This window comes from Physella acuta, unplaced genomic scaffold (assembly GCF_028476545.2).
Source record: "Physella acuta isolate Inbredline_101_S28 unplaced genomic scaffold, ASM2847654v3 ptg000087l, whole genome shotgun sequence".
Classification (NCBI taxonomy): Eukaryota; Metazoa; Mollusca; class Gastropoda; family Physidae; genus Physella; species Physella acuta.
Window position 1 is genome coordinate 816,816 of NW_026731607.1, and position 16,463 is coordinate 833,278.

The 16,463-nt window shown below is 32.2% G+C and overlaps 2 protein-coding genes across 2 annotated transcripts; one reads left to right on the forward strand and one right to left on the reverse strand.

Moving 5' to 3' along the window:
• Positions 1–3,313: 3,313 nt before the first annotated feature.
• LOC131927053 (uncharacterized) lies at positions 3,314–7,349 on the forward strand. Its single transcript, XM_059282713.1, has 6 exons — positions 3,314–3,462; positions 3,975–4,097; positions 4,448–4,577; positions 5,034–5,214; positions 5,704–5,939; positions 6,233–7,349. The coding sequence occupies exons 4-6, from the start codon at positions 5,150–5,152 to the stop codon at positions 7,135–7,137; spliced, it is 1,206 nt and encodes a 401-aa protein (XP_059138696.1). The 5' UTR covers positions 3,314–3,462; positions 3,975–4,097; positions 4,448–4,577; positions 5,034–5,149; the 3' UTR covers positions 7,138–7,349.
• A 1,282-nt stretch (positions 7,350–8,631) lies between these two features.
• LOC131927255 (uncharacterized) lies at positions 8,632–15,870 on the reverse strand. The gene is made up of 9 exons (XM_059283025.1): positions 15,853–15,870; positions 14,645–14,685; positions 13,635–13,789; positions 12,411–12,530; positions 11,987–12,122; positions 11,377–11,545; positions 11,069–11,289; positions 10,762–10,929; positions 8,632–9,134 (listed from the first exon to the last, which is right to left on the reverse strand). The coding sequence occupies exons 2-9, from the start codon at positions 14,682–14,684 to the stop codon at positions 8,905–8,907; spliced, it is 1,239 nt and encodes a 412-aa protein (XP_059139008.1). The 5' UTR covers position 14,685; positions 15,853–15,870; the 3' UTR covers positions 8,632–8,904.
• Positions 15,871–16,463: the final 593 nt, after the last annotated feature.

A 16,463-nucleotide genomic window follows, 5' to 3' on the forward strand; every position in this document is an offset into this window, starting at 1 on the left:
TTCGACAAAATAATTATATGAATTAAAAATTTTAAACTGATCAATAAAAAGTTAAAACACCCCTGTCACTAATAAACCACATTCAGTTTTCAACATTTTTGTGTTATTTATTTGATTGAATAATCATAATTTAATTATGTGTGGGTTTTTTAAATAGCTATAACTTCAATTAAGTAGATGATTCTAGGTTGTAATCGAATGTTAATTATTAAAATAGCTATTTTTTCTTAAAAAAACTGATAGTAATTTGACGAATTTAAAATGTATAAGAGTATATTTCATACTAAAATATTTTATCCAAATTTATTGCATAATGTATTTGACGGTGATTTTATTTTTTAACTATCTCGATAAAGGTTGTAATACCGATCGTATTTAATGTTGACGATGTATTTAAAATTGTACTTTAACTTAGAACTGAATGAGCTTTTCATTTATTGATTAAATTATTTGTTTTTATAGTTCAGGTGTATGCTAACAATAAAAATAAACTAGACAGCTATATTTTGTTGTACTTTTGTCAAATAAATAGTTTCCTATGGCTTTTTACTTGTTTTCTAATACTTTGTATTTAAAAATGTGTCCTGTATGCTTCTTTCTTGGTTGACAAATATATCATGTATACAATAAGTTAACCAATAGTGTACTATGAGCAGATACTTGTGTTTATCAGTGTATACTGTTTTATTGTTTCAATACTAAACTGTTTTATAAAGAAATGCAAACGATAGAACTGCGTTTCTTGAAACTACTGTGTGTGTTTTAGAAATATAACCTGTTTGTTTTGTATATGTGAACATGTGGAAAAGTAACTTAGTAAACACTAAACACTAGTAAACACTTATACTAGTAAACACTAATCCATGTTATCTATCACCGCCATCATTGTATGCGGGTAACTGACTACAATATAATTTAGTGAGTTGGTTCGAATCGTCCGCATGATAAACATTGTGAACTAAACCATACAACTATTATTGTTAAATCAGCCATATAAGTAATAATATAAGTATATCGGACATAGCAAAACAGCTTAAAAGACGAAAGATAAATTTTATCCGTTATTTTAAAAAATACATTTATAGAAAGTATTATTATTAGTTTATTGTTAAAGTGGTCCTTTTTGAAGAACATTTGATGAGTTTTAACTGACTACATTTGAATCGGTAGACGCTATACAATTTCTATAAGAAAAAACAAATGTAACAGGTAATACAAAAAATTCTTACAAGCTAAAAATAGATTCGACAAATATTATAGGAGAATCCCGTTACTGCAACAACATTGCCCTATTTCCGGGTTGTAATTTATTTTTGTTTTGGCCTTAAACAGAAGGTAGAGTTACATTTATTTTATTTTACTCACCTTAACTAACCAAATAATTATTAAATACTAAATCTTAAGATAAAATTCTAACACTCATGTAAAGCCTGCTGAAATTTTAGATGTAAAAATAAGGTTATAGTTGCATGGCCGTCGAGATGCATTAGACAAGATACTCAGTAGGAATATTAACTGATTTGGAACTATTTCAAAGGGAGTGCTAGATTTAGATCCGTGTTGTAGATTTTAATTTTCTTATTTGTGATTGTAAAAATATTTACAGGCCTATGTACCACACTACTACTAAGGTTTGACCTAAATCTAAATGTAAGGAATTTATAAAGGTTTTCTGCCTGCTACAATTCTCCTTTTCTTTACGTCGTCTAAAGTAGGTCAAACAATAAAGCCAACGCTACCGCAAGATTATCGCACTTGAAAGCTCTGTTACTTATAGTTAACTGCTATTAATACTGGTTAAATGAGGAATACAAATTATTTTCCTATTCTAAGAAAGTACAAAGTGATTACAAGCAAAATACTTAAAGATCCAATGCCGAACTGACTAATGTAAACTAGCCATAGTTGTCGCTAATATTATCTCACAACATTCTTTAATTACCCAATTGTACGATACGAATAAATTATTATAGATCACATTTTTAAAAATTTAGATATAGTTTGTATTGTAATATATAAAATAAGGTGGACGCTAAATTGATAGTTCGTCTTCAGTGCCCCTTACAGATCGCCACGCCTCTATATCAAACAATTATAAAAACAAATAGCCTGAATCACCCTCGTAGATATTTTAAAAGAACTAGTATGAGCTCGTCTAGTTTTTTTTTCTCGCAGTACATTTTTAAAATGTGTTTATATTTGATTACATAGTGTGACGGATGTCTAACTCCGAAAAGAGAAGAAGAACGGAGGATGGTTCTGTTCGTAAGTTTAAAACTTTATTCTATTTATTAATTAAGTAGTAAAACCTACACACTAACATTTTATAAAAAGTAATTTTCGTGCTCAAACTGAAAATATAAATCCTTTAAATGTTAGTTGCTTTGGTGTGTACTTATGTTACTGTTATGACTTGCGCTAAACTACACAACAATTTATGTGTATTTGTAGTATATTCCTGTGAATATGACACGTGAAGAAATTAAAACAGCTAACTAGACAACCAGCTAATTACGACGTATAGCAAGTTAGAGCTGAAGTAACAGAGGAAAGTTACATTTTTTAAACCTGAAAAATAAAAGTGCAATACAATAATTTCCGTCTGCATTAACCTACCAAAACACACAAGCACCCCTCCACCCCACCCCCTCCACTACAAACAGATCGTAGCTCCACACATCCTCACACACCCAAACTCACACATAAGTCTGCACATCATTCTTTATGTAATGTTAAAACGCGTATGCTTTTAAAATTGACTTAAAAACGCTTAAGCTTGCATTCAGCACGAAATCTCTATTACTCAACCACTCCATCATGCCACTCAAATTCACCAAACGTTGATGGTTTTATGCAAACAAATTCCCATCTTGTACTCGAGCTTTTAGAGACATGTCAAAACCTCTTCATACATCGAAATACAAACCATACTCATGTTATTGGCATCTGTACATGTTTTTTATATACAGCAGTGTTTCTTTCAGACATTTTCACAGAGGAGGGTAATTGAAACTTTCTGATAGGCGGACTTAACATTCCGGGAAGGGGCAGAGGCAGACTGTGGTTAAGGAATATATTTTACAAATGTTATATTTTGTTCGGGTGCGGTAGACTTTCTTGGGAGGAGTCGAGGGATGATGTTAAGCCCCCAGAACATATGTCTAAAAGAAAATCTTATTTACACGAATTTCGTGAGTTGTTGGTTATGATTGCTTAAATTATGCAGGTAACGATTTTTTATCTTGAATAAGTAGAAGATCGTGTCATTAATATTGCTTGTAACTATTTCATCTAGCGGGTATTCTGTCACATGAGCTACCCGTACAGTGGGAGAGAGGTCGTATGATCGGCAGTGGGGGGTGTGGAACTGTCTATCTCGTGCTGGACAAGGATAATCCTGATCAGGAACTCTTCGTTGTTAAAGATATCGTTATCACGGAGAGGAATAAAGATGACATTACGGTTTGTGTAGCATTGGTTGTTATATTTAAATAATTTGTGCCTGCAATTTGTAATGTAATTTGTTGAAGAAGCTCACAAGAAAAGATAAATTTGAAATCGAATTTTATTTTTACAAAACTCATTCCTTATCAGACACATGTAGAAATTTAGTAGAGCTTTGCCAATAGAAAATCTATAAAAATACAAAAACAAATGAAAAAAATGTAACCTGTCAGAAAAACTTGTATTTTTGTCTTTTAAATGTGCATTATTGTGCTTGTGTTTATAATATGAGAGTTAATTGGTTATATACTAGTATACATGCTAAAAATTGTGTTAAATTCTAATTATTATTCTTTGAATTAGATCTTAGATTATCATTAAAAATTAGATGCATCGCCACCAAGATATGTCTAAAAATATAAAGACAGAGTTTCTATGGTTAGCTTGATGGTACTTTTAATACATTTGAAATCGAATTGTTTCATAGAATCTGATGTAATAAACTACATTTATATTATTCTGTTAACTAGAAACAATTTAAAACAGAGACGACAATACTACGCACATCAGAAACACATCCACGAATTGTACAGTTCTTTGGATGTTGTCAGAAAGATAATATTTTCTCCATCTTTATGCAATTCTTGGGAAATGTAAGTTTTTAATGTTTATTAAAATTGCAATTAACTCGATTAATACAAAGAATTATACGATGCGTAAATTAGGTATTATCTGTTGATTGATTATTTTCTGTTTTGTTGTGTATTTTAGTTTTCATTTGTTAAGTTTTATTTAACCAAGCTAACCCCATAATTTGAAACTTTATTCAAGGCTTCTTTAACCTTAATATTCAATTTATTTCTAATAGAATTTTCTGCACTAACCAAACTATAGCAGGTATTTAACACTTATTTTTTTAAATCTTAAAATAACTCTGTAAATGTATTTACTGTTAACAACATTTAATAATTTACAATACATTTTTTTGCAAATGTTTTATAAGGGCTCTTTGACCGACTACTTAGTCAAAAATGGAAAACTCTTATAGCCAAAAGCTCAACGCTTCACTAAACAGATTCTTGAAGCTGTTGTCTTTTTACATGAAAATAACATCATCCATAGAGATATAAAAGGTAGGGTCATGTATAAGTGTTTAACATTAAACAACTTTGGTTATCGTTAAATTTTTTTTCAATTAATGGCAGTAAAACAAGTAAAAATGTAGTAAACAGTAAAACTCCACAATTATAACTAAAGATTTATAGAGCAAAAGAAGTAGAGTTCATGTTTCTTGACTTCGGCATATGAAGGAATGGTGTGGTCAGCACTATGCCCAGTCGCCTTAACTTCTGCTAACGTGAGTCGGGTATCCATCAGTGCAGTGGAATCGTGTATGTCTTACTGAGATCCGAACTTGATATAAAGTAGGCAAACACTCTACCATTCGACCACGCCTTCCCTAGCACATGTAGTAGCGAACTTCGAATTCGTTATAGATTTCAGCTTTATGCCTTAGCACATTAGAAAGAGGTGCATTCTAAGTTAATCATGGAAATTGATTAGTTTTTGGTTATATTTTTAATGTCTAGGAAGAAACATACTTCTTGAAGATGAGGACAACATCAGATTGACAGATTTTGGAATTTCTAAAATCCTGACGGACGTGACGAGTGCTTACACAGCTTGCATCGGAACTTACAGGTGGATGGCACCGGAAGTGGTCACTGCTGATGGCTCCACACAAAAGTACAACAAGAAAGCTGATATTTGGTGAGTCTATGAAGTAAAAGATCCAATCATAGCGCTAAGATGTGGTAAATAAAATTATGTGGTCCGCTGATTTATGTAACGTAATGATCATATTAGGCATTCAAGCTGCCCACCTATTTGGACATTTGGTGTTTAGTACTGCGTTAGTACCATTTAAGCAATCCTTTGATAGCTTAGTCTATATTATTGGTTTTTATAGCAGCATGCTTAGTTGGCTTATTGTTGTCACGTATAGCTCTAGATACATGTACAGGATTTTCCAATTTATGCATGTTTTTATGGGAATATCTTAAAGTAGTTCACCGTTATACTTTTAAAAAATAAAAATGAATATCAATTCAAATTAGATTTTTAAAATATTTAACTGGAGTTAATTATAATTAATTACAGTTTTATGCATTTATTAGTCGCACAATTACTAAATGTTACTTATGAATACAATTCAGTTTGCAAATACATGTAATATAACATACATTTCCTTTATAACAGGAGTATCGGCAGTACAGTGGTAGAGATGATCACAGGCAGAGACCCATATCCTCAATGTAAAAACGAAGCCAATGTTTTATTTACAATTGGGCAGAACAAAGAACCACCTAAATATCCAGATGTGTCAGCCCTCTGTGAAACTTTCCTAAAGAAAACATTTACGGTAGACCCTGTAGCTAGACCATCAGCCAAAGATCTACTGGATAATGATCTGTTTATAAATAATGGACAAACAGGTGCGTTTTATTATTAGGTTCCCCTTACGTCACCACCTTTAAATAAATTAGAGTTTTAACCATTTGTACAAAACCTAAGAAAAATTCCAACTATTACCCATAAAACTGACCAAAATAATAAACATTTAAAATGCAACGTTTTTAGTGATTTTATTTTTACTTCATGTTTTCTAATCAAAAGACTTTTTTATCTTTTGCATAACTAGTAATTAGTGAGTTATATAAATGCTAATGTCAATTATCAAAAGACTAATGATTTTTATAATGATTTACTTTACTGTTTACGTTTTCAGTATCTACAGCAACAGTGCCAGATAAACCTCAGTCGATTGCATACTCGTTTTGCAAAAAGAATCCAGGCCATGAACAATTTATTCCTGTAAAAATATTCTCAATGTTCCATTTTCCGAAATGTTGCCAAGACAATGAATTATTTGAATTAATGAAAGCAATATCTGAACTGACTGTGCTGGTGTTGGTTAGGTTTACAAGTTATGACAGACCCAAGACAAGTTCTAAAACAAATTCGTATCCTTTCTACCGTAACAGAGGCAGCGATTTCTTGCGTACAGGTACAGGGATGATTGATCTAGAAGATTGCGAGACTTTAACGGATGCATGTAACTGTAAGAGCTGCCAGAGATTAGGGACACCAGACAACACGGGGTTTACATTCAATGTCGTCACTGCCACACATGTTGTTTTTGATGAATCAGAAGCGAAAAATACTGAATTTAAGCTGTTTTTTAACGATGATACTTCAGAGGTTGTAAGAGTGTATGGTGTCTGTATTGAGAGCTCCGATGTTAAAACGGATAGAAGTGTTGTGAAGTGTGTGTCCCATGACGTGAAGCTTCTAGAACGTCTAAGACAAACCTGGGACAGATATAAGGATCTGGACAGGATAGTCACATGCAGGTACAAACACCAGATGGAGGAGAATAAATTTTGTGCCACCGTGTCGCATCCCCATGGGCGTACAAAACAGGTGACTATAGGAGAGTGGACCCACAGAGAAAAGTGTGGAAAGGTGCCATTGCTAGGCATCCCCTTGACCAGGTACCATTACACTACAGCAACTTGCCCTGGTTCCGCTGGTGCTCCAGTGTTTATTCTGGGTAGCGGCACTGGTATGTACCATCATACACACAGTGGTGTAGTTGCTAATGATAATTATAGTGGATTATTTTTTGACTGATAAATTTATTGTAAAACAAAACACCTGCAGTGAGTGCAAATGTTGATTGTGTTAACACTAGACAAGTGTGAGACTACACTTTAGTTCTAAAGTAATGTAGTTTGACTCAACCTTGTAGTAAAGTAACATTTTAAGCCTATGTAATAGAGCTAACCAGTTTAATTGAACTCTGTATATCAAAGTGATAAGTTTTACCTTATGATATTATGATTACAGCGTTTATTGTATTATAAAAAAACCAGTATAATTTAATAAAATTGTGTATAATGATACAGGTAAGACAATGTATGAATAACACGTATATATTGAATAAAAAGTGAAACATGTGGTATACAACTAAACCAGTTCATATTTTATTAATATTATTAACATGATTGTTTATATCACATATCACAGATCATTATTGAATATAAAGCTGTAATTAGATTCACTTTATAAAGAAAATTACATTTAAATATTTATTTCGACAAACGTAATTGGCCTTGATTGTAATTACTTGTTATATGCATCATCATACATTACCGTTATCGCACAAGAAATTGTGGCCGATGAATTCGAGTTTCGAGAAACTCGGCATACATAGGAAAATATTATCAGCAATTTTCCCATCAGAGCTGGGTGGACTCAAGGAACCCGAACTCGAGACTTTCAAAAGATTTAACATTTTATTATATTATTAAACCTAAAAAGCACACGTTTTTCAATTTTTCTGGACATCAGTGAAGGTGAAACTTTTGAACTATTTATATATTACACATATATATCTTAACTATAAACATTGTAACTTGTTATACTCATTATTGTCTTACAAAATGTGAAATTAAACTTTAATTTAAAAAGGTAATAAAGCGTCTATTGTTGATATTTGACAGTGTAGATAAACGCGCAGGAGAGAGTTTTATTTTATTTAGATGAAAGTTGCGTGTTATTGTTACAACGTCTTAACATAAACACATTTACAAAACTTTAAAGTGTTCCCTGATTGTGGAATATAATCTGGTTAAGCTCAGTGTCTTGAGCTCAGTAATTGTGAAATATAACCTGGTTAACCTTAGCGTCTTTAGTTCAGTAATTGTGGAATATAATCTGGTTAAGCTCAGTTTTTGAGCTCAGATTCTGTACTACAGTTTGTTACGCCATGCGTAAAATATGTTTGTTGGACACTGCTTTTAATTAACGCACATCAAAGACTTGCATATGTAACGATGCCACGCTAGCATTTGACCACTAAATTATACGAGCATAATAAAGGAAAAAACGTAAAAAGATTATTTGAAATTTCAAGATGTTAAAATTATTTCAACTTTCATTAAAACAGAGTTTAACTTGCATTGTAATACATGTTAAACTAATAAACGTATATAAACTACCTAATATTGTAATGAACATACCAGTATTGTTGGTGTTCGAGTTCACGTTAATTGGAAAATCACCACGTTTAAGTAGTGATCCCACATACAATTATTTCCCTAGTCATTTAATTAATGCCCCACGTACAATTATTTCATCCATTTCAACAAGAAACTTACTACATGATAATGTCTGTTTTTTGCAGCCAACATCAATGCATTGTAACCTTTTTTGTCAAATCGACTTATACCGCATCCATGAGTGATTAATATTTTAACAGTTGTAGCATGACCGTTGCAGGATGCCAGCATCAAAGCATCCATGCCAGCTTCATTAACCTGTTTCATATCCGCTCCCTGATCTAGTAGAATCTCCACAATGGAATCGTTACCAAAGCTTGATGCCAACATTAAAGCATTATTTTTTATTATTGTCAAGTTTATTTACATTGCTCCCTTCTTCAAGTAAGCGAATCAAATCTTTTTCACGTCCAAAACTTGCGGCTGACATTAAATAATTCATCCCGTTTTCGTCAACTATATTCACATCATAACCTGTCTCCAACAATTTATTTACACATTTTTCTTTCCCATCTCGAGATGCCTGTTGTAAATCGTCTCGCCTAGACGTATCAGTTGCTTTTAAATCTGTAAAGGAACATATATTGAAAAAATATATGTAATAAACATAGTATATATTTTAGAGTAAAATATTACAAAATAAAGCAACAAAAAAATTTTACAGTAAAGGACCTGGCCTCGCCCTTCAGAGTTTTAGTAGACACTTTGGGAAAAATTCATGGCAATGATCGGGCAGTGTTTTAAACAAAATACGTTCTTTAAAGATCTCTAAGCTTGAGATGCTACCAAAAAGAAATTAGGTGACATAATCTATATATATAATTCTCTTCTGGGAGCCGTTAGAAACCAAGCTGCAAGCGCCTCCTTGCAGTCCCCTCTCTTTCTCTCTCTCACTATCACTACCACCCCCACCCCACCCCCACATTGTCTTGTGAGCTGTGGTCACGCTGTTTACATTTTACAATCATAGAGACGGGTTTAGTGACGGCTATTAGGGGCAGATAATTTAGTTTGAAACGATTTTAAACTTAGAGGAGGTAACTAAGAGGAGGCTGCTTTCACGGGGGGGGGGGGGGGGGAAGGGGGAGGGTGTAGGGTAGGGGTTGGGGGAAAGGGGGGGTGGTAGTGTTTTAAAGCAAATATTTTCAGTGGCAGCATTGGTACTATCGAATTCACAAATTATGAATTACTGAAAAGTAGAAAATAAAACAACTAAATAGCGGCGTATGATACGCCGCGGGTCGGCTCGTTATATGTAACAGCTTACAAAGTCTGATCGCTTTACGCACATTTTCTGATAACATCTAACTAGAAAGAAAAGCTATAGAAATGCAGCAATTTGCCCTAGACAGCTGTTCTGATTACATCAGATTAAAAATAAAAAATAAAGAGATACAGCAAACTCTTGGTCTCTAAAAATAGGCAAATAGTCTTCTCAGCAGATGCCATATATGTGCTGTACTTTGAAAAACCCAAAGCCTGCATATCGAATTACAACTATTACAATTTGTTTTACTAATAAAAGAATCATATAAAGTACCGATAGCCCTAAGCTATTAATATTATATTTATATTGTGTACTTTTATTATATTGTTGATTATATTGATTATTTTAAATTCATTTTAGCCCCCCAAAAAATGTGTAAATCAATTGAGCAAGTCACCTTTGCCGTATACTAAAATCCTCTCTCGGTGAGAAATATTTGTTTTATATACATCATCTAATATATGAATAGTAAACTTCGTCCTCGTGAACCTAAATTAGCTACTATTTTAGATCTTTAAAACTAAATAGAATATTAGTTATGCTCAACACTTGTAAAGAATTAAGATATTTGCTATGAAGTTTAAGCAAGATCTACAGCTCGAAAGAAAGAGGCCGACTAAGGAAGACCTGAAGACCTCACCTGGACAAAGAAACCAAGAAGATAGGATACACCTAGGGACAGGTGGAGAGACTAGCCCTTAACAGAGGTGCCTGGAAAGTTCTTGACACCGGCCTATGCCACAGGAGTGGTGACAGACTAATCTAAACTACACTAAAGCAATTCGTCCTATAATAGGTGAATGACAAAAAATAAATATGTGTTAAATGTAATTCTAAGAAAACTATAGTGTTAACTATACTTTTTTTCTTGTATTATAATAAAAATGTTGCCATCAGATCGATGAGTAAAATAGAGTTCATCGTTACCTTTTACATAAAAGTGCTGAATCAATTTCTTCGAGTGTGATTTATCTTTTGATTTCTTCTCACAAGCCAAATTAAAAGATTCCCTGAGAACTGACGAACATAGTTCAGGAGCTCTGACCTCCAGTTGGTTTTTGCTTGCTTTAGAAATAATCTGCGGTACATGATGTCCTATAAATAGATAAATGGAAAATAAAAACAAGTTTAAAATGTCTAGGAAAAATATGGCGTTAATTCGGCTTTTTTCTTAAATTAAAATTTAAAAAAATGTTTTCATGACTTCGGAGAGTGAAATACGGTTCATTGTTACCTTTTACAAATATATGCTGTATCAGTTCATTAGCAGAAGGTCTATCCGTTGGTTTCTTTTCACAAGCCTGACTTACAAATCCCTTGAGAACTGACGAACAGTGTTCAGGAGCTTTGATCTCAAGTTCATTTTTGTTTGCTTTAGACATAATCTGCAGTATAGTTAAGTCTCTTAACGGCATTTCTCCAGTAATCATCTGATAGACTGTGCACCCAAGGCTCCTGTGGAGCATTAGACCTTTGTTATTGTGCCTGGAAATTCACACTAAAAAATAACATGTTTGAATTGAGAAATCAAAATCTCTTTACCAGATATCCACTTTACTGTCGTGTGGAACTTTCTGCCACATCTCAGGTGCCATCCAGTTTGGAGTTCCAGGTTTGTGTAAACTAGATCTTGACAGTGTGCTTACTATTTCAGCTATTCCAAAATCCGATATTTTTATGTTATAGTCATCTTCCATCAAAATATTAGAACCTGATAAAAAAAGCGATTTTTTTTTTCCATTTGCACAGCATAGCACAAAGGCAGAAAATCATAGCACGGCATAGTACAGCATGGTATAGCTGCCTTTGTCAATATGTGTTTGTTTTATGCATTAATGACAGTTTCAAAGTAATTTTAGTAATGGCACACTTGTCCAAAAATTTCTATTTAATAGTAACAGTTTAATTTACTCTCTAGAAAGGTGTATGCACGCAATTATTATGTGTAAACAAGTAAATCTATCTGACAATCAAAGAAAAGTTAGAATCAAATAAATTCATCCACAATGCTATTAATATTTTTCTGTGGGATGTTATATCTGAGATCATTTGTCATTGCTATAATTTGTCCTGATATATTATGTTTTATCTGTGATCATTTGTCCATGAGATCATTTGTAGAGAGATCTTTTATAGAACCATGTATAAGTACCTTTTATATCTCTGTGTATAATTTTTTTATTGTGAAGATAATCCAGTCCTTCAAGAAGCTGAAGGGTAAAAATTGCTGCCTTTTGCTCTGTAAGACATGCATCAGGCTGCTCTTTTATATATTTAGCCAACGAGCCCTTATTTTTTATTGAAAATATAAATAAAATATAATATAAACAATATTTATTCATCATCAACGATATAATATTAATAGCAGTACGTTCTAAAACGTATTTGTATTAATTCTATGTTTTTTAAGTTGTTGATTTTTTAAAGTTAATAAATATAAAATAATAGTGATGTGTTACGTTTTTCTTTGTTTCACTATATTAATTTTATCGTTCTAGTGAGTGATATTGAGTGATTGAGTGATATTATTGTTGTTTTGTAAATATTGTATGTAATCAAATGACACATTCACTTACCTTCTCATAACAGCCAATAAACAGATAGAAGTAGTGTTGAGTTATTGTGAAATCATAATAATCGACTATTCTATGATGTCGGACTTTTTGGAAAACTTTTAATTCTTTCTTGATTGTTTCCTGAAAAACAAAATGATAAACAAAATGATAAGTAAGAAAGAGATTCGACATTACTTTTATTAAAATACTAGCTTCCACTATTCTACTGTAACTATTTTTGGTTGCTAATTTAAATTTACTACATATTACTAATTTTTATGTAGCATCCAAGACTGATTCTAACGTACTTAAACGACTATATCCTGATCATTTGTCGAAAAGATACGGTTGTTTTACATTTTTTTTTTGTGAACCTAAAAAATGTTTTTTTTGTTAAAGTTAATTTAAGTCTGATGAATTTATAAGTAGACATACATAAATGTAATATAATAGCAATTATCACGAAATTGTGGTCTATACTGTCAACCATCTAGTCCAGTAGATTTCAACACATGACTTGAAAACTATGTCTTCTAATTCTTCTTCTTCTTCGTTCTTAATTTTATGGTTGAAAGTGATCCCCTACAACGTGTCAACTGGTTATGCACCACTGAGGCCATTGACTCCGATTTCAGCCTTCTTTTCTTTTTGGATTTGCTTCCATAGCCTTTGTCCAACCAAGAACAAACTATAAGGCAGCAGTTGTTTAATTTTGGAGTTGTCTTTCCTACAAGAGTGGCTGTCACCAGCTAACGAGCCTCATCTGCCCGAGGATTCGAACTCGAGATTTTTCAGCTTACCATGAGCTTTACCGAATTGGCCACGTTGTGTACAACAGTGCAATAAAAAGCTCCCGAGATCAGTTTTTTGTCAATACAGTATAGTTTAGAGTGTTAGTTTAACCTTCATTAATAAGCCTTGCGTTTATACTATTGTAGATTATTGGTTACCATTGTGTGAAACATTTGTTTCGTGGCTTTTATAAGGTAATATTGCTTTTGCTTTAGAATGTTAATTAATATTGTATTTCAACCCAGAATGATATTAAATTTACTGAATAAAAATAAATTTACTGAATTTGGATTAGAATCATTTAGCTTTTGGCGCTCCATAGTTATCAGTGAAAAGACACAAATTTATTTTCCTTTACCCTTAACGTCTAATTCGATTATAACACCATTTAAAACGAGTCATCGGGTCGGGCTTTGGAGCCAGGTCGACTACTTTATACAAAACAGTACTCACTAAGTGCTTGGAGTCGTTATCTTCAGAAATCAGAACTTGCTTCACTGCACATTTTCCAGTTAGTCCTCCTAAATGTGTCACAAGGTATACCTTTGCATGGGCCCCTCGTCCCAAAAGCTGGCCTCTTATCCAATTGGTTGGTTTATTCTTCCCATCTGATGACATCATAATAGAAAGTTATATATACGATATTTTATCAGTTTTTCATTATATTATTTAATATCAGTGGCGTAGGCAGGGGGGGGGTTAGGGGGGGCTATACCCCCCATAGACCCCTCGGTATATTTATAAAAAAGTTTGAGGGGGGGGGGGTGCAAATCGAAAGTTTGAGTGGGGGGTGCAAATCGAAAGTTTGAGGGGTGGGGGGTGCAAATCGAAAGTTTGAGGGGTGGGGGGTGCAAATCGAAAGTTTGTCCTCGGGTAAAAATTGACCCCCCCCCCCCCGCTTGAGACGATCCTGGCTACGCCACTGTTTAATATATATCAATATAGACAACTTGTTTTATTAAATCTAAGCCTTTATTAAAAGATATTGAATTGAGTGCAACATATTGTTTTTTTAAAATAATCTTATCTAGTAAAATTGAAATCAAATCATTTGATTTCAATTTTACTAGATAAGATTATGTAGGTTACGCTCTTAGTGCTAAAACCAACGTTCCCAGTTCGAACCACCGGCCGATGGTGCTCCTTAGCATGGGAACTGGAACCAATATAGGAAAAAAAACTCCAAATTCAAGTAACTGGTTCATTAACGTCGCTTACCTGGTTATTACGTTATATTTAATTGTGTTGGATAAAATTCCGCCAAACATTACAGTTAGGCCTATATTTTAAAAAAAAAAAAAAGAAGAATAAACTTTTTTTCCTGGTTTAAATAAATAAATGTTCTTGTTGTACAGTCGCCATAGGTCTAATTAGAAAACAATCTAAGGTTTTAATTTACTTGATAGCTATACAAATTGAACTGTGCAATACAGTTACATAAAAATAGTAGTATTAATACTCACCTCCGATAAATTTGTTACGATTGGAAACGTGTCCATCCATTCTACGTAAAATAAATATGCTGCTTGTTAAAACAAGTTTAATGAGAATTTTGAAAAATCATAAAAATATATATTTATAATTATATATATATATATATATATATATATATATATATATATATATATATACATATACATATACATATATATATATATATATATATATATATATATATATATATATATATATATATATATATATATATATATATATATATATATATATATATATAATATTTGTATTGAGGCCGAATCTAAATGTGTATGCATATGGAAAAGAAATGCTACATTGAAACTGTACAATTTATCATCATTTAATTATTTTTGTTTTCATTCCGCACGCGTGTAAATGCCTACAATTACTGTTCCCTCAATTATCACTTTGTTTAACTTTGACGTTCATTGCACCCAATATACGAGAAGTTTCTGCAGCGATGTATCTTAGGTATAGTTGCTGCATTCTATTTAAGCACTTGTGTCGCAAAAGCACTATTTAACTCACTCCGCCATGGCAGAAATTATCTTGCACTCAATTTTCAAAAGATTGGAATATTGCTAAGTAACGATGCATATTTTACTATCTATTACTATAACATTGAAAACTATTATAATCATAGTATTTAAACAGACTAAATTAGGAAAATTGTATCGTCTTATAGATAACTTTTTTTTGTCCACCTTTTTTTCCATTACTAATATATAGATTCAACATGAGGGTTCATGTCCAAAGTTGTTTTTTCACTGACAGAAGGTGGGGACCGAGATGTGTTGAATGGGTTATGTCCCGTGGGTTTTTGTTGTAATATCGATTTGTTACCGTGAACCAGTTTGATCTAGAATTGACTGCTGCCGTTCACGTCATAGTGAATGAATGTGGGTCAGCTATTTTTACACTTACTCGAAAAGTAATTACGACTATTCCCGATTTTATAAATAACGTGCGTTTTAACGTCATATTTTTAAGGTATCGGCCATTTTGAAATAACAAATTAAACACTTATCTAAAACTAGCATGACTAATTTAATTCATTTAAATTGTGATTAATATGTGATTATAAAATAATAAAAATGAGCATAAAAATCATATTTTCTAAAAATAATTTGATTAGATAGTTGAAGTCGTAAATTATAAATTACAAAATAATACAAATGTAAAATAGTTCACTTACTTACAATTACCTTGGCTAAAATCGTTCGCCAGGTAAAAAAAAAAACTTTTGAAACCAAACGAAACGACTCAACAGCAGCAACTTGGTTTTTAAAAATAAATATACAAATATATACTTTTACCAGTGACCGAACCGCCGAAAAATGTATAAGTGTTTTATACTATATTTTATTTATAATGTATTTTATTTAATTGGCAGTAATACACTTCTATATCTTCTAGACTTAGTAATGTACAGTCAAACCAACCTACAAATTAACTGTTATAGAATATATTGATTATATTTAAACTATCATAATGCAAAAAAAAGCGACAGATTAAGCATGTGATAAAATGCTTTTTACACAAGTCGTGTGTTTTCTATACCACTTAGTTCTCTAAACACTTTTAATGTTAATGATTATTGATTTTGGTTATACAGCACATAAGTCTACATCTTCAGTCTACGTGGCAAGGTATTTTAAAACTATATGCAACGATATGCGCAACAAACGGAAAAACCAAACTGTATAGTGAGAAAACATAATATGTAAGTAAACATAATGTGTAAAATAAAATATGTGAGCACCTAAACAGGTGGAAACAGAAACTGTAACAATACAATTTTTCAAT